At 41.3% G+C, this 19079-nt stretch overlaps 1 protein-coding gene across 3 annotated transcripts in view; it reads left to right on the top strand.

Annotated features, from left to right (window-relative positions):
* mbc (dedicator of cytokinesis protein myoblast city) overlaps positions 1 to 19079 on the top strand; it is a 91715-nt gene that overhangs the window by 24218 nt on the left and 48418 nt on the right. For all 3 annotated transcript variants that reach the window (XM_075676394.1, XM_075676393.1, XM_075676392.1), the window contains exons 19-24: positions 2200 to 2297; positions 2908 to 2997; positions 6059 to 6159; positions 7500 to 7643; positions 14047 to 14226; positions 14302 to 14408. In XM_075676394.1, coding sequence (XP_075532509.1) covers positions 2200 to 2297; positions 2908 to 2997; positions 6059 to 6159; positions 7500 to 7643; positions 14047 to 14226; positions 14302 to 14408 — 720 coding nt within the window. The remainder of the gene's footprint in view (positions 1 to 2199; positions 2298 to 2907; positions 2998 to 6058; positions 6160 to 7499; positions 7644 to 14046; positions 14227 to 14301; positions 14409 to 19079) is intronic.

Raw genomic sequence — 19079 nt, 5'->3', positions numbered from 1 at the left:
ATACTCTTATGAATGGTTTTTAAGAGCAGTAGAATGGTTGTCCCACACCATGCAGGGATAGTTGAAATGACCCAAAAGAAATAAAGGCAAGTTAGGGAAATGAATGTCCACACTGCTGAGAGCATCGTGAAGTTAATTACGAAACAATAATGTTGCAGTGAAAGGCCGATAACACAGGCAAAAAATAAATTCTTGATAATCTGCTACCACACATGCACACACACACACGTGCGCGCACACATTCCAATGAAGACGCAATATGAATAAGCCAAGAAATGAGTGGATCACTTAGGGAATATAATGCACCTACCCAAGAATGAACATCGTGATCATACCTGTAGATGTGTTATATGCTCCCTCACAGTTTACTATTTCGCTGTCTTTTATTTTAGCAGAAAGCCATGTTTTGGTTAGGATAATGATATTTGCAGAACAAGAATCAACAGTGCATGATAAGTCGTCTTGCTTATCAAAGACACTTCTGAGGTTTGTGAATAGGATAGATATGTTATTGCTTTTGCAGTGTGTTGTTAGCTGGGAAGGATTGAGGAGGGGTATGTTTCCCGACGTAATGTTAGCCGGCACATGTGTAGCAGAAATGGGCCAAGATTCACATAATCGGAGTATGTGAATCAACCTCCCATGACTGTAGTGCAATATTTAGTGGTTACTAAGATGTATGCCTCAAGTTATGTCTTGAAAATGGTGATGCCAGCATTGGAGCACATGCTGTGCCTGCAGCTGCATCACTGTTTATTTTGCAGAGTGAAAGCACACATGGAACATTTGTTCATGTACAAATGGCTTGCGGCACGGAAGCACTTGCATAACAGCTTTATGTACTGACATCGATGTGCGCAAATCGTAATTAAAGATAGTCACAAATTTAATGTTATAATGCGACAACCATTGTGTCTGCTGCGCAAGCCCAAGGCCAATGGCATATGTATGTACTGATCAACATGGTATTATTTCATGAAGCAGTTGGTTTGTATTTTACATAAGAGGCATGTGAAACTTGCTGTTTTGTTTAACACGTGCACACGATATGCTCGTGGCCATATTGGATGAATTCAAATGAAACTACTCATGAGGAAAGGTGGCTAGGAAAGAAATGCTTGAAAAATGAACTTATAAAATTTTATTAGGAAAGTGTTTTTTGCATTACTAGGCCTGGGGCTACGGAATTTAATAAACTTAGGGTTATACACAGGAAACTGAAAAGCAATAAATGAATTGAATTCTCTGGGTTATCCTTATAGACAAGCGTAGGTATGCACTGGTGCATATACAGTTTGTCGTTAGCGAACATGGTAATATGCTCTACCTAATATTTACGTGCGAATATGAGTGGCTGGTAACTGATCCAAACGGGTGATTTGCTGCTCCAAAGGGATGTTTTAGTTGCTCCAAAAGGTGTTTTGAAGTGGCTTGAACCAATATCACATCACTGTTTTGATATTGTTTATTGAATTGTAAATGAGGAGTCTTGTAGTAGACCACATATTCAAATAAACATAGGAAAAGCATAAATGTGCTTATAATCACCGTGTAACCATTGTGTGATCACTGAAGTAATTCGAATGCAATTTGTTGTAGTAAAGGGCATGATGGAGAACCATCCAGGCAGGTAAAACTATAACATATCAATTATATATCTTTTCACTGACCATACAATGACAAAACATTTTGGTGCCTGTATAGCTACATTGTTCGAAATGTCAGAACTGCTGCGGACAAGGTGTCCAAATGTGCTCTGAAACGTCAGTTTCGCCGTTTGGTTAGTGACAGGATTTATATTTGGTATATAATAAAATTTGTTGCATTTAAATAAAAAAAATATCATATTCTAGTAACTGTTAGGAGCAGCTTTTTTATCTATGCTCTCAAATTGTTTGACAAAAATTGGAAAGTAAAAAAAAAGTAAGATTGAAGCATATGTTTACAATCTCTCTAACCCTTCAATTAAGACAGATATTGCAATTATGTAAACAGCAACTGACAGTGTTTAGAGTGGAGAAACTAATGATAATAATTTGCAGCTTACACAAAATACTTCACTTGTGGGAGTTTTGCAAGTCTTATTCACAATTTGAGCCTATGTAAAACATATTTCTTCCAAACACTCACTGGAATGTAACATTTTCATTTAAGTAAAGCTAGTGCTGATGTGTGATGTTTTTTCTTTTTCGCTTACAGTTGACCTTCTTGGCCTCTTAAAGTGGTGGACTCTTCCCGATAACTTGGAAAAGAACCTTCACGCACTGATGAAGGTCGATGGTGAAGAAGTTGTGAAGGTACTGTGCATCACAACTGCATTCATACATATTATTGAAGTGTCATTTAGGTTTCTGTTTATGTTGTGAAATAAATTTCCTATATGTTTGCTCATTTTACTTGAATCCATGGTATTTATTGGTTACAAAGTTGGTGCCATGTTGTTTTACGTGTGTTAGTTTGTTACCCTAGCTGTTTGCACTGGACCACATAAACACATTTGGTTGTCAGCAGGTATGGTAATACATGACACATTTTAATTAACGAACTGTGCTCACAAATCCTTTACAAGTGCCTATGTGATGTTATATGCAATGTCGCCTCCAGTACAAAGGTAAATAAACATTTGGCAGATATCTGGCTAGTTGGGGACAACTGAATTAAAGAGTAGAGAAAACTCTAACCAAAATTTATTTTAGAAACCTGACGTGTCGGAGCCCGACCAGCTCCTTCTTCAGGGGTTTTTAAACATCAGGTTTTAAAATAAATCCAGTACAGCATACTTCTTACAACCAGACGGGGTCTTCATTAGGAATAATACATATAGACCAGCACGAAAATGCATGACCCTATTTGCATTGCTCTATAGCTCACACTGTACTCACTTGTGTGTGATACTTTATATTCCAGTTCCTGCAGGACATTTTGGATGCCTTGTTCGACATATTGATGAAGAACTCGGACTCTGAGCTATATGACAATCTTGTTTTTGAAGCCCTGGTAAGATAATTATGTTGCTTTATGGCTTTTATGACCAAAGGGACACTTGTATTATTTTTACTGCCATGCTTTGTGATATACTGCTATGATACAGTGCAAATGTAAGTCTAAAGAAGTTATGGCCATCCATTTTGATGCTTCAAGCAAAAGTTGTAGTATAATGAACATACAAAGAAAACAAATCTTCAAGACTTTTTGTTTATTCATACTCATGGTGATGACGTACTCACCTTGCGAGTCAACACAGTGCCTTGCATACATAATTTATTTTACGTATGAAGCTAGTACCTGTCTTTCCTGATGCATTTACATGTACGTCATTAATACACGTTGATCAAATGCAAAAAAGTGAGGTCACGACTGCCTGCTTCTTATTTGTTGGACGAGTGATATTATTTTCTAGCAGCTGGAGCAAAATGTGTAGCAATTTGGGCCTATATGTTCAGTGCGGTTTGCTTTTTTTATGTGCACAGCATCTTCTGCTCCAAGACAGCACTTATAGGAACAAAAATCTTGTGAAAACCATCAACAATGATTGTTGACGTAAGCGAATAGCCAAAAGCTTTCTTTAATGTTATTCTTTTTACTAAAGCAATGATGTGCTTGATCCCCGCCGTTGTGGCTATAGCATTGTGCTGCTAAGCCCAGGCTAAGCCCAAGGGTGCGGGATCGAATCCCGGCTGCGGCAGCCACATTTCAATGGGGGCGAAATGCAAAAACACCTGTGGTACCATGTACTCGGTGCACGTTAAAGAACCCCAGGTGGTCCAAATTAATCTGGAGTCTCCAACTAGTGTGTCTCATAATCATATCCTGGTTATGGCATGTAAAACCTCAGAATTTCATTTTTAAATGAGTCAATGAGCTTGATAGCATATGTTTGTTACAGTGAGGATATTTGGTAGCACTCATAGTTTCATTAGGTAATTCGGTATTGAACATAGCGGTTTACCATTGCATTTGCAGCGGTAGTCTAGGTGGCTTTACATAAAACTGATTTGTCATGTGTGTTGTTTCTAGCGGCGCGAGCGCCGGGGTGGAAGGCGACTGCCATCCTCGTCTCCCAGCAGAGTTCACTTTTGCATACCCCACAGGGGTAGGGGCTAGCAGGAGGAGAGGAGGGCTGTCCTGCCTGACCTCTCCTTCAAAGCATCTAGAGATTCAGACGCTCTAAAGTTCACACGCAACAGCATGTGCGTCTCAACGAGGTAGTTGGCGTTTGCATGGAACGTGCCCTGCAACTCGGTCACTCAGCTGTGTGAGAGCACACGCCCTTCACATCGTCATTTTTGTATTGGCTGTAAGTCCGGACACTGACCACTAACCACAAAAATAGACGAAAGAGGTAAAGAAAGTGATTTGCTTTAGAAAATGAGCCCAACAAGTGGCAAGTAGTTTATAAGGCAAGGCTGGGATGTGTGAAGGGGCAAAGTTAGTAGAACTTGTAAATGAAGCAGTGGGCATCAGGATGACTGGATGACACTGCCCAGGTGTTTTTTAAATTTCTTACACTAGTTCAAACAATTTCAAAACAGTTTTTGCATCATTACTGCTGTTCACTTTCTAAGCATAAGTGGTACAGAATTTTAAAATGCTCTGCTGTTGTTTGTAACATACAAAAGGCATGCAATACTACTAGCATAACACCGAGCCGAGAACTGTTGAACAGTCTTTGTTTTCTATATCACATTCATGCTTGATACCACAGCTTGGTGTTACTGCCCTCTTTCCCAAGTGTGTCCTTCTATAGTGGATCAAATTAATAAGTATCCTGGATTTGACGCACATTGTTATACAGTAACACCTCGTTAAACCGTACCCGCTTAAACAGTAGTTTCGTTTTAAAAGTAGTAAAGTCAGATCGCCGATTCAGCGGCCATTGAACATAATGTGTTTTGTATCCGCATAAACCGTACCAGCTTATTGCGTACGTGTCGGTTAACACGTAGTGTTTCTACCTTTCGTCGCGTAAACACGGCAGTGCATCGTCTCCATCGAGCGGCCCGGCAGAACAAGCCTCAGAAATCAGCACAACAGCCTCCAAGCGCCCTGTGCGTTTGCGCGTTAAGCCACATCAACATCAATTCGGCGCCATGCCAGAGAGCGTTGTGTTGTCGTGCAAGCGAGAACTCGCGTCATGCCGAAACACGGATAGAAAAGACGCTGGGTGCTTAGCTTAGAAGAAAAATTAGACATCGTTCGTGCTATCGAATCTGACGCGAAAAGTCAGCACGCGACATAGGTCTACTGTTGACTACGGTGTGTGGCATTTGGAATGTAAAGAAGTTGCTCGGCAGCGCTGCTGGGACCGCTAAGAGACATCGGCCACGAGGTTCGACTTTTCGCCATCGTTGCCTCTGTTGTTGCCGAAATGTCACCTACCGACAGTGACTAGGACGACACGGAAAGCGGCAGCACGGGCGATTCAGGCCCGACAGTGGCAGAAGCTGCTTGTTACGTCAGCTTCATAAATACAATCATTGCGGCGAGAGCAGCACCCTGCAATGAAAAGGTGCCCCGCGACTTCTGAAACACTACCGTGCCTGTGTACGGAGAATATGTAACGCCAACGAGGAATCTGCCATGCAAGTGTTTGCCTAGAAGAGGGGGCTGGCTAAAAAGCTGGCTCACAGCTTCAGCAAGTTTGAGGCCCCTGTCGTCACTGCTAGGCCGCCGCGGCACCAAACGAAAATAGCATGTTTGTCGCGCGAAGTAATTAAATACTGCATGTTTTTTCGCCTTTCGTTGCGCTCTTTCTGAGTTCCGTTTTTGACAGGTAAGTGGGCAATCTCATGCTATTTCGGTTAAGCAGTACTACCGTTTAGTACGTACTTTTTCTGAGCTCCGGGCAACTATGGTTTAATGAGGTTTCACTGTATTGCGATAAATTCGCGATTGTGTGTTCTCTCACAGTTGTTGCAGTGTCATCACTATGTGAAACTACTATGTGATAAAAAAAGAAATACACTCGGTGTATGTTGCAGGGTGCTGTCAACTCTGACCTAATCATTCATTCTCTAAGCTGTTCCTCATTTTATGAAGCATAAAATTCTTCTTCCAGGTTTTCATCATCGGCCTCATTTCTGATCGGAAGTACCAGCACTTCAAGCCAGTGTTAGATTTGTACATTGAAGAAACATTCAGTGCTACACTAGCTTACAAGTAAGCAGTATGTGTTTTGATTTAGTTTTTTGTGATGATTTGTATGCAAGGTGGAGTCAAATCTTGCAGTGTTTTCACAAATCTCACAACTGTGTGAAATTATGGAGCTTGTAACTTTATTGTGGTCTCTGTGGATCTTTTATCTACCTTGACATAATTTGTAGTGTAAAAAATACCAGAAAGGAAAGATTAGCAGTGACAGACAGAGCAGAAAAAAAACTGTGCTTCATTGCTCTGTCTGTTGCTGCTAATCAGGTACGTACCCAGGGGGGGTGCCCCCCCCAAAATAATTAAATAAGTAAAGATACCCCCCTTCATTTACATAGGAAAGTTACCCTGGGTTGCCCCCAACCCCCCCCCCCACTACCTCCCCGAAAACAAATCGTGGGCCTGCTGCTAATCTTCCTTTCTGGTATTTTCACACTGCAAAAATACTGTCATTCACAAGCACTAACTTGCCTAAGAAAAAGTTATTGTGTAGTTTATCTACTGTTTAAAGTTATTACCGTAATTTACATTGTTTAGGTCACTCTTCTTTTTTTTTACATGCAAAATGCATTTTATGTAGGTGTAATATATAGTGATGTTTATGTTCCAGAAACATTTTCCTTGTCTTTGGTGTTCACTTACTTTTAAACAAAATGTATGTTAGAGTTATTACCGTAATTTACATTGTTTAGGTTATGTAGGTGTAATATATAGTGATGTTTATGTTCCAGAAACATTTTCCTTGTCTTTGGTGTTCACTTACTTTTAAAAAAATGTATGTATTGTGTTCTGTTGCGTTATCAGGATGTCAAATGGCAGTTGTTATTGGCAGAAAAAAAATTGGCAGACTTGTGCGACCTTGTAAAATCACAACCCAACATCCAATGAAGTTGTTAGTATGAATAACAGCTTGACTAAAAGTGACTAAAAAGCAGCAATTGAGCTCAAATTTCTTGTATGTTTAGGTATTGCACACATTTTATAGCCGTTATTCTTTTACTTGATATTTTACGTACTCTTTGGAATGCATAAATGTCAACAGTTAATTGCGCATTTAATTGTGTTATGGTTGTGTTGACATCATGTCCCAACTATCAAGTGGAAATATTTGAATGCACATAAGTGCCGAAAACTGGTGTTTCTTTTTTTTGTTTCTACGAAGTTGTTTTTACCAGGGAATGTTTTCTGCAAATTTTTTGGTTGAAAGCAGAAAGTTGGATGCCATATTGTAGGCAGGGCTTATAAGTATGCTAGACTTCATTCCTCGCTACATTTCATGTTTTGCTTGCTGCTTTGCCTGCCTTCACAGAAGTTTGGTTTTGTTTATACATTATAATCCATTTGCCTTTCAGCAAACTCATTGTTGTCTTGAAGTATTACATTGACAACATCAATACCAACACACAAGAAACTGAAGGCAGTCTGTTGTTTCGTGCTATGAAGAGCATAGAGTACATCTTCAAGTTCATTGTTCATTCCAGGAAACTGTTTGCTCAGTAAGTAACTACTGCTTTCCACTGAACTAGTTCTGGTTCTGTCTCGTTACAGTATATGATTGGCCTCTTAGTTTGAAAAATGAAAGGTATCTTATGGTAGGGGCTGTTATGGTCTATTTATGAATCTACAATGAACTCTCTTTACGAAGAACTGGGTTAAGCCAAATCCTCGCATATAACAAACAACAAGGGAACATTTGTTTGGTTCTCCATAGACTCAAAGCAAAAAAAAAAAAGAAATTCGCTTAAGACGAACCGCCTCAGTCGTGCTCTTCGGTTAAGACGAACATTCGGAGTGACTGTGACCGCTACCGGTCCTGGAGGCTAGGGTGCCTTAATGCACTGCGCTGGGCGGCGCGTGCATCAAGGCACCCTCCTGGAGGCCTGCGGTGTGCATTGCCTGTGGACAGAGGCAAAAACAAGAGGAGGAAACAAAAAGAGACAGTGATGTTTCACTTCATGAACGTGGGTGACGAACGCGCAAGCGTATAGGTGCTATATGCATACGAAGCTATAGGCCCTTAGTCAGCCTAGATTGTCTGCATCACAGATCGTATTCGAGAAAGTAGCCGCCGGAGTAGAATGCCCCCTTGTAAACATTTGCTGGTGTCAGGCCTGGTGTCGGCGCATATGGTGTCAACGCGCACAGGCAAACATGAACACATCACACTCGATGACCGCGAACGCTCACTGCCAAAACGCTGGCGAGAGGAATTGTGGCAGCAGTAGTGAGCGAAGTGACCTTCGTGCTGTCTACCGCTTCAACGCAAACTGAGCAGCCAGAGCACAGCACACGCAAAACTACGAGCCATCGGCCTACCTAAACTGAGCCTCCAAAGCAGATCGCGTACAACATCCCCCTCCCTCCCCTCCCCGGTGCCATGCACGTGACAGAAGACAGCGCCCCCATTGACCATTGGTGGGAGTGGAATCCACAACCTTTGGTGTTAATTAAGGCAAAGTTAATTAAGGCACCCAAACCCACGACTTTGGTGGGAGTGGTACCCTCTACTTTTGGTGGGAACAAAATTCAATGGCACCAAAATTGACGATGCCCCCATTGATGGTCAAACCCACGATCATGAGTGGGAGTCAAACACATGAATTTTTGTGTTAAGGCAAAGTTAATTACGGCACAGTTAAATAAGATAGAGTTAATTAAGGTACTCAAACCCCCACAACCTTTGGTGGGAGAAAACAAGTAATAGAAAGTAACAAAGCATTTGGGTGAGAGTGTCAAGTAATTTAATGAATGTCTCGTAAGCGTGTAGGCTTTTGCCTTCATCCTCTTTAGCATATGCTAAAGTGGCTGTCAACATTTTTGCTATTACATTGTCCATACCTATTCTTGCATTGTGTGTATGTATTTAATAGAATGATCTCCATAAGTGCTAGATATCAATTATCATAAAACAGATGTAGGGACAGGAGTAATCCGCATTATTTTTGCAGCCTGCCTGGCCTCCATAGAAGTACTGTTGCGGTTACTCCAATATTGTGCACATAAGATACCATTGCATATACTACATCGAACTTATAACTATGCCCGTTTTAACAATATATCGGATATAACAATGAGCATCCACTGTGAACTTTTGTGCGTTCTATGGTAAAACAAACCACTTACTACAATGTTCCCATGCTTCGTTGTCAGTTATAACAATAAAATCTGGCTACTGGATGAGTGCGCCGAAACGCGACATCCTTGAAAAGGGGGGAAAGAAGAGATAGAGAGAGGAAAAAAATGTGCTTCCGCAATGAACGCCTTCGTCACATCACCAGCCTCGTGTGCCTCTCTCCCTTCTTCTTTCCACCCCTCCAACGTCGCCAGTGTCGACTTGTGTTTCAAAGGGGTTGAAGGGAGATGGTACAGAGGCATGCTAGGGTGGCAATATAGTGAATGCGTACTGCCGTGGTGGCATGCACGGCACATAAGAGGGTGCTGCGGTGAGCATTTTTTTTTCTGGTTTTTGAAAATATCATCAGGTGCAATACCCAGAAGCCAGATTTAATTTTTATAGTCGATAATGCAGCACGGTAATATTGTAGTGAGCTGTTCATTTTGCTATAGGATGCACACAGAAGTTCACAGGGCTGCTCATTGTTACATATAATTGTTGTTAATGATTGGTAATGCTATCAGTAGGTTCGACTCTACTTCTTTCTGCATAATTAAAATGTTTTGGATGTTTTTCTGTGTGTTATTTTTCATGCAACCTGGTTGAATATTAAATATTGTTAAAGTGGGTTTGACTATAATTGACACCCACAATAACTAGCCTTGAGAAAGAAAAGGAAATGCTTAGGAACTGGGGATATAGCCATATTACAAAAGGCTTATACTTATTAAGAAAGACTTGCCGTGGTTGCTTAGTGGCTATGGTGTTGGGCTGCTAAGCACGAGGTTGCGGGATCGAATCCGTGCCACGACGGCTGCATTTCTATGGGGGTGAAATGTGAAAACACCTGTGGTACTTCGATTTAGGTGCATGTTAAAGAAGCCCAGATGGTCCAAATTTTCGGAGTCCCCCACTGCGGTGTGCCTCATAATCAGATTGTAGTTCTGGCATGTAAAACCTCAGAATTTAATTTTTTTTTATTAAGAAAGAGAATCGTGGCTTTAGATTGTTTTGCCACAAACCTGTCATAGTAAAATGTTCTTAATATTTACCCATTTCATGTTTTAAAGGGGCCCTGAGCCACTTATCGAAATCGAGAAATGCATTCGAAGTTAAAATAGACTATTTCAAAAATAGTTCGCCATGAAATGTACTCAATGTGTTGAGCAGAAGCGGAATTTTTGGCAATCAAACATGCCCTTAAGCTGCGCTTCTGCTCCTTGTTCAATGACTTACACGGCGAAGGCTGCTGTGCAGTGGGGCGTACCTACAATGCTCCGTCTACTGAACGTCACCGTGAGTTCAAATTTGATTTTGGATCTTTATGTAGATGCCATTATTTCCAATTTTGGCACCTACGAAGCGCCAAACGTGGTTCTTCACCGAGCTGCAGTGCGCTCAGCCAGCAGACTCATCGTGGCACCCAGAGGTGGCCACGACAGTATCTCCGCGACATAGCAGACTGCAGCTACATGTTACTGTAGTGCTTATGCACAACGTTTGCTTTGTGCACAACAGGGCTTGAGTGTGCACTCGCGCTCATAGTTTGACCATGCTACATGGTGTGGACTGGCTTTGTCCTGCACCAGCTTGACTGACGGATAGTAGCCACATCCAACTTGCACATTTTGAAGCGCTATCAATAGCTCAATCCGAAGTAAAGTCTGTCGAGCCATCTAACCAGGAGCAGCCAGGAGTGAGTGTGCAACTGGCAAGTGCGCGTGTGGTCTGAGCTTAAGTTTTGCGTGGTTCGAGGCTAGTTGAGTGTTTAAAACTAGCTGAAATTAGCGAGACCTCATGGCTACAGCACCGATAAGCAAGGTAGCCAAAGTTTAATTCTTACGTGGGCAGCCATGACCGAGCCTGCGCAGACGATAGTCGGCTTCTTCTGTAAGTGCCTAATTATTATCCAAATTCGAAAGCACGTTTTTGCTTACTTCAACCTGTCATTAAATATACACAGTAACTGAAGGAAGGAAGATGTGCACTGATCCAAACACCCTTCTTGATGGATGTCAGCTATTAGCCAAAGCAGCCGCATATGGGAATCTGCTATATTATGAAATAAAGCATCCAGAAAAAAAGTGAGGAACAGGCTTCTGTTAAAAAGAGAACGTTTGAGAAAAAGGTATCTTCGCATTCTGCTTGTGAGCTCCATGCGCCGCTCACGACTGCAAAGTATAGGTGAGATGTTCACACCCGGGTGTGCTTATCCATGGACTGTGTTTTTTCTCCAAGCCTGAGGGGTGGTTCAGGACCTTTTAAGCACCAATATTATTTCTGAGAGCAACCTTTTCTGTATCAACAAGGCTGTTAGTTAAGCTGTATGTCTTGAACATATTTAATAACCTTACTTATTCACCTTTTATGCAGTGAGAACCTACTGACAGTGCACAATTCTACATTTGTTGGCCAGTCCAGGCACACATTATTGCAAGGCCATGCTATGCTACAGGTTTAAATAGTGCTATACTCAGTGTGTCGGAATGTAGCAAAAACAAAAATTAAACAAAACACTATTTTGACCGGAACAAAAACGTAGCTGAAACATTATTTATTATTTTGTTTTGGAGTGAAGCCGAAATATTTTTGATCGGTTTTCAGTTTTAGAGGAAAGTCGGCAATCTGAAACAACCAACATCAGGCAGCGTCATAATTATCACGTATCTCAGGGAGGGATAGTGCGAGCGATAGCCGGTCGAGTGCTCCACTAATTTAAGCCTACCGCTCGGTACACTAGCAAATTGGCATCGTAGCAAAACCCAGGACTTGGGCGCTCAAGAGCTTATCGTCATTTTCTACGGGTACAATGCTTTATTACCGAAGTTTCATCATTCGCTTAAGTTCATTTTATCAGAACAGCTGTCCCATTTCATCGAGCAGACTCAATGACATGCTGCTTCTGAGATCATGCTCAGTGCCTTAACTCAAGGCCTGTAAAACATGCTTAGCCACTGGACGTCAGAGCTTATCAGGAAAGCCAGTCTCTCAGTAGCTAGGGGCACAGGTTTGCGAACAGTGAGGGTGCACTCTCTTGCAGGTTCCACCGCCAATCCTGAGCTTATTGCTTGACAGCATATGTGATGAGTGACAACTGGTGCGAGGAACGTAAATATATTTTTAACCATTTTGGTCGGTGTCTGGATCTCTTCCTTTTAAGTTTCCAAAGCTAACATGAGCCAAATACACAATCTTTTAGTATAACGGCTTACTAGTTTAACTTTTTTACCCTTAACAATGTAATCGCAATATTCCAACGTGTTAAAATAAACCAACTTGATAATAAATGCATATGCATATCATTATTCGATATTCTATTCGACATTCGATGCTAAATATTTGTTTTCAACTTATATTAGAAAAATTTTGATATTTGCACACGCCTACCTTTAATGGCAGGAGTGGTCTGAGTTCATGCACGTCACTGGACATAAAGTGTGAATGGAGGCTGCTGATAAGTAGCCGCATTTGCTCACCTTATTTCGGGCTTATAAAAAAATTGGATCTTACACTTTCATCTGCTTTGCCTTACTGAAAATTTGCAGAAATATCACATTTATTTGGTCGGGTGGTTCATTATAGCACATGGCTCTTTAACTTGTCCAATTTTTAAGAAGAAAATGCAAATTTGCCTTAATCTACGGAGAAGCCAGCTGTTGCCGAGATGGCGCTAGCATGGACCTGTGTCACCGCCTATTGGCAGCTGTTGACAGCAACGCCGTTGTTCCAGCAGGGTTTCCACATGGAAAAGCTGGTTGGTTTGAAGGGGCTTATACCTAAAAGTGATTGGCTACGCTTAGTATGGCAGCGATTCCTATCTGTAGAAAATTGTTGCCGGCAAATTAAGAGTGATGATGAGGATGGCAAGGACATTGCATGGCAAACAACTCGCAACAGCGAATCTCACAGAATTTCAGAACTATGATGTTCACATCAAAGTGTTGTGCGATCAGGTGACCAGCTGTCTTTCCAAACCTTCTGTCCCCTCTCATTGCTTTTTGAAATCTATGCTTGGACTAATCTCCATAAGCAATGCTCCAAATAATTAACCGTCGTGCACTGAAGCAAATGAGGTTTCGTGCCAGGATAACTGGGTCATTGGCTACTTATTACAACAGAAAAGATAAGATCCAAAAATTTTGTGTCAGTGCCTCTTGAAGGCACATTTCTCTTTGATGTGGAAAAAGTAGTTGGCGACTCTTCAACACAGTAGTGTTTTGATCGTGCAAGAGCAAATGTGTTAGTGCACAGTGGTGATGAATATGAAAGGTACCACAGTGATTCAGGGTGCCAGCTACCAACGTGTCGGCATAATATTCCGATATTGCATCTGCTCTCTGTGTGCAGTGCTTTTTTTCGTTTCATGTTTGTTGTGGTTTGTTCGTGCGCTTCCATAGTCTGATAATTGTTTTAGTGTTTGTTTTTGTTAGCTTGTTTTTAAGGGGAGGATAAAATGTTGTGTACTTAATGTACTAATTCTCTGCTGGCTGACCTTATGGGGTGCCACTCGGTATAATATAAAAATGCTGTACCACGGTAAGTAAAGGAGTTTGGACTTGGTGTGCCATTGGTGTGAAAGCAACCCCTTGACCCATGCTTCCTTCAACACTAAAGCTTTATTTCTAAATGTGTCAGTATAACCTGAGATGTTCACTTTGGGTCACCCATTTTGGAGCATGCATGTAACAGTTTTAGCTGTGTAATGGTTGGTATTAGAAATAAAAACTTCCTTTTAATTGGCATCTTGTCCATATGTTTACAAGAAATGTTTTTGTTTGCTTCAGCTTGAATGAAGGCAAAGGGACTCAACAGTTTGAGCTCTCTTTAGAGCAGCTTTTGAAGTCTATCACTGGCATGATGCTGTACAAGGCTGACACTGTGCTGCTCATTCAAGGTGCCTGCCTGAAATACTTTCCTGCCACCATTCCTGACATCCTGCACGTCTTCAGTGCAGAGCAGCTAAGGTGAGTGCGAGCACTGTCTGGCACGTCAGCTTATGGTCTCTATGAGCCAGCTTCATCTGGACCACTTTCTTTCAGCTATATTGTTACAGAGCTGCTCAACAATCTGCCACCTGAAAGGCTCACAAAACAAAAAATGATGTGTGTAAATGACATTGTTCATAGTGAGCTGTTTAAGTTTCCAGGTAAGCTAAATTTTTACCACCTATGAAGTCCTTCCCCATTATTGCTCAGTGCTTCATTTTATACAATGTTGGACTGTAGGTAAAAGAAGTATAGTAGGCTTAGTAGTATTTGGCTACAGATACTGTTGTGTATTTTCATCTAAGCATATTGGCTAAGGCCTGTTAATTAGAGTAGTGTAAGAGCAGATTGTGAAAACTTGACTGGACTGTGCACAAGTTTTGAAGTGCTTCTCTTAGCTGTCCTTTTACTCTAGAGTTGCCTAACCTTTATGCATTATAAGTGGGCATTATGCTTTTCATATTTACTCCTTACTGCTGAATGTAACATGAAAAAGAAAATGCTGGGGAAATACGATTGAAAGCATACATCCAGCAGTGTTTTTTCTGTCACAGGCACTAAGCTTTGAAGAGATTTAAACATACTGTCATTTTTTGACCTACCTCAAGGAAAAAAATTTTTAAATCCCATTATTTAAGAGATGTCTGATATTAGGTAAGTTTGCACTTGAACCATAATGTTGAAAAGGGGCAAGGATGTCACTGACACACTGGTAGTTGCCACGAAGTTTGAAGAAACTTAGCGGCCATACCAGCATGAAGCATTTTAGTGGTATGATTGGCATCCTCTGTAAAGAAAAACTTGCTTCCAGTTTGTTTTCTTTTTTGGATAGTTTTTGTCCAATGCAAAGGTGTATTATATCATTTTGTTGTGCTCACAGGTTACAGAATGTAGCAAACTGATCCTTGCTCATAGCTTGTGTGTCTTGCCCTGTCTGTCAGTCAGCAGGAAGATTTTTTATTTTTTTTTGGCAATAGACACCTCTTTGTATGTTTGGAAGTTAAAGGGACTATAAAAGCAAATATTAAGTCACCGTGGACTGTTAAAATATCATTCCAAAATCCTCGCAAACCTCGTTTCGTGCCAAGAAAGGACTTAGCTATAAGGTAAAATCAAGTCTAAAATGTCTGCATACCTCTCGTGCAATTCAAATCTCTCACCCCTGAGCGGGGAGTTGAGATGTTGCGCACGCCATCACCACCCCTTGCTGCTGACATTGAGTAAAAGAGTGCCTGAGAGCCTGCTCTACGGTTTCTTGCACAAAACGCAGAAGCATGGCCAGAAACCGAGCCTAGACAAAGCTGACAGTGCAAAAGCAGGAGGGAAAATGCGAGCCCAATCGTAAACACGATCTTCAACGCTCGTTGGGATGGACCTCATTCTCTGCTACTTACAGTTCGTGTGAGGATGGCAAGCCAGCAATACCAGCGCTGCACTATGCGAAAATGAAACCTTTCGACTGCCCGCATCATTGTCAAGGCTAACGTCAAAAGCTCTTTTATTAGAGAATCGAATAGAAGTAGACGAGTAGCATTTTCTTGCATCTTATAATGCAATGCAATGATATTATAAATGATTGAGTAATATTGACAGCATATTAATGAGGAGTTCATACTTCATCAGGCTAGTGGAGTCTCAAATCGTGTCCTGCATTTACCTCAATTTTTAAATTACTAAAGCTCTGTTTGGGATAATGTTGGTGCCCTAGAAGTTCTCGAGCATTAATTTGTCACTTTAGCTTGACTTCATATTTGCTTTTAGTGTCCCCTTAATGTTAGATTGTTAACATTTTCTCTTCTGTGCTTAATGAGATAACGCTGTTTTAGCGATGACTGAGCATATTGAGCATGTCTACAACAGTTTCAGAAGCTTTCCATACAAATATGTGGCTGATGCTTTTCTGTCAGTAAATCTTGTGCATGTGCACACTTCATAATTTTAAGAATAGCAGCTGTTACAGTAAATTATTAAAAATAAGTGTACCTTAAAAGGAATATTTTTGTTGCTGGACTGTGCAGCGTAGATCATAGCACTTTATATTGGGACCACCCCTCAGCTGGAAATTTTGTGGCTAGACACAGAAGCTCTGAGTCTTACGGCTGCTTTAAGAGCTATCTATGTTACTTGCACAATGGCATTGAATACGTGCAGCTACACTTGGTAGTACTTGCAACATTTGAATATCCCAATTGCTAAGCCAGAGAATTACACTGTTTACATTCTGCCTCTGTGAAGCATTTGTATTTAGGTGACCTTTAAGGGAAGACGCTCCCCGAAACAACATTTTTTTATTACTTGCACCACAAATTTCAAAATCAGCTAATTATAGAGTTTTTTATGCAGATTTCAAATATGTCATTACTTCTTGTGTAGCTGTTGTAGTGTTTGAGTTATGGGATGCACGATGGCAAAATATAGTCATCTTTGTGGGCACTTTCTTAGGTACTAAATTTTCACGAAAAGCATCTGGAACTATGCAAAAAGATAGAGCATTTCAACTAATTTTTTTCCTCGATTCCCTGAAATGTAACCTTGTACTTTCGTTACTAGTGCTGGAAGATATTGCAATTTCAAGAAGGTATCAGCACTGTACATGTCTTCAAGAGTATGTATGTCACATTTTTTTTAGTACATATATGACGATTCTAAATGTACAAGGTTATTTTCATGTGATTGTGAAAAAAGTTTGTTGAAGTGTCCTATTGTTTTTTTCATAGTTGCAGTAACTGTAGATGCTGTTTGAATAGATATTGGCACTTAGCAGTCTATAAAGAGCTAAATAAGCTGCTGAACAAAGCTTTTTTTGCGAAAGTTTATTGCACAATAAAATGCCCACAAAATCACTCTGTGTTGCCATTGTGTAGGATATAACTCAAGAACTATAGTTGCTACACAGAAACTAATCATATATTTGAAAGCTGCTTGTAATGCTCTCTTGCACTGGAGACGGATACTCTACCGTCCCCGCAGGAGTTAAACTAAAAATTGAATTATGGGGTTTTGCGTGACAAAACCACTTTCTGATTTTGCACGCCGTAGTGGAGGACTCCGAAAATTTCGACCACCTGGGGTTCTTTAACGTGCACCTAATTCTAAGTACACGGGTGTTTTCGCATTTCGCCCCCATCGAAATGCGGCCGCCGTGGCCGGGGTCCGATCCCGAGACCTCGTGCTCAGCAGTCCAACACCATAACCACTGAGCAACCACGGCGGGTCCCGCAGGAGTTGTACGCCTCATTTAACCTACAGTGGTGCCCTATTTGATCAGTCAAGCTGGACCAATCTGAGCTCGGTTATACCGCATGGATGGCACTCGGCTAGAGAACCTGGTATTTATGACCTGCACATGTGTGGCCACACATAATTGAGGATATATAATTTTTTTTTTAGGAGGGTTTCCGTACAGTGATACAATGAAGGAAAATACATTAAAAAAGAAAAAAAAAGGGGGTGAGAAAAAGGGAATATAACATGTGATTTGAACTCGTGATCCTTCAATATTGCCCGGAAAGGTAGCTCAGTCGGTTGGTTCGTCAAGCCAACGGTTATTTTCAAGCGCCATAGCTCCTGCTCCGGGCCTCATACTTATGTGGAAAGTTACTGATATTGTCCGCGACAGTCGATAATTCAGTCGATAGTTGATAAGTCGACAGTCGAGGCATAATTTCTTGGAAAAATGGCCGCCAGAGGAGCAGCGTGAACTCGAGCGGCTTTTGAGACTAGGAAAACTGCCTTAAAATATTTAGACTTGAGGGGAAGCTTCGTTAACAAACTATAACACGGCAATCAGCACTCGAATACGACGAGAGAAATTATTGAGGTGGAAAATTCCCTTGAAATAAATCCGGTTTGCGAGACAAATGCTTGTATGTATTGAATCTCTTAAAAGATGAGGGGGGAAATATGCGCTCACCGAGAGGGAATCGTCAGCACGAGACCACCACCAGGCACCTTACTGAGATGTAGAGAGCTTCGCGGCCGGAACAAAGTCTCCCCTCTCCGCCGGCCAAGAATGGAAAACGTGCTTTCCGATTGCTCAAGGTTGCGCGGACATTGTATAGCTCTAGCGTCTAGGAAAAAGCTTAAACAGGTGCGAGGGCGGCACGCATAGCGTGGGAAGCTAGCTGCCGGAATAGCTATCTCAAGTACTGCTGCTGGCGAGGGCGAAGTACCTTCGTGTAATTATAATAACCCTAATAGGACTTCTTTCAAAGAAAACAAAAGAAAAAAAAGAAGGAAACGGCTCAGAAGGCCATACTACGAGAGCTATGACTGATACTTTTCTATATATATGTATTCATCTCATCTATGGGATCGCATGCGCGCGCTGTTGCTTTTGTCTCTGCGTGTAGTAGTTAAGAGAGCCAGTTTAAGGGCGGAGAAGAAGCAAGGAGAGGAAAGCAATATTGCAGCGCCGTGGTTTTAAAGCGCAACCGTGGTAAATAAACGGAAAGCGATATAAGCATGCGTGTCCATGATACGCACACGACAAACTGCCTTACAATATTTAGACTTGAGGGGAAGCTTCGTTAACAAACTATAACACGGCAATCAGCACTCGAATATAATTATAACCCTAATAATAATTGTAAATATTCATCTCATCTATAGGATCTAAAGCGCGCGCTATTGCTTTGTCTGTGCGTGTAGTAGTTAAGAGAGCCAGTTTAAGGACGGAAAAGAGGGAAGGAAAGGAAAGTCTATGAAGCAAACTTGCAGCGCCGTGGTTTTAAAGCGCAACCGTGGTAGATAAACGGAAAGCGATATAAGCATGCGTGTCCATGATACGCACACGACAAACTGCCTTACAATATTTAGACTTGAGGGGAAGC

Source organism: Dermacentor variabilis, unplaced genomic scaffold, assembly GCF_050947875.1.
Source record: "Dermacentor variabilis isolate Ectoservices unplaced genomic scaffold, ASM5094787v1 scaffold_12, whole genome shotgun sequence".
NCBI lineage: Eukaryota > Metazoa > Arthropoda > Arachnida > Ixodida > Ixodidae > Dermacentor > Dermacentor variabilis.
Note: the sequence above shows the minus strand (reverse complement) of the source record. Positions and strands in the feature narration are given on the sequence as shown.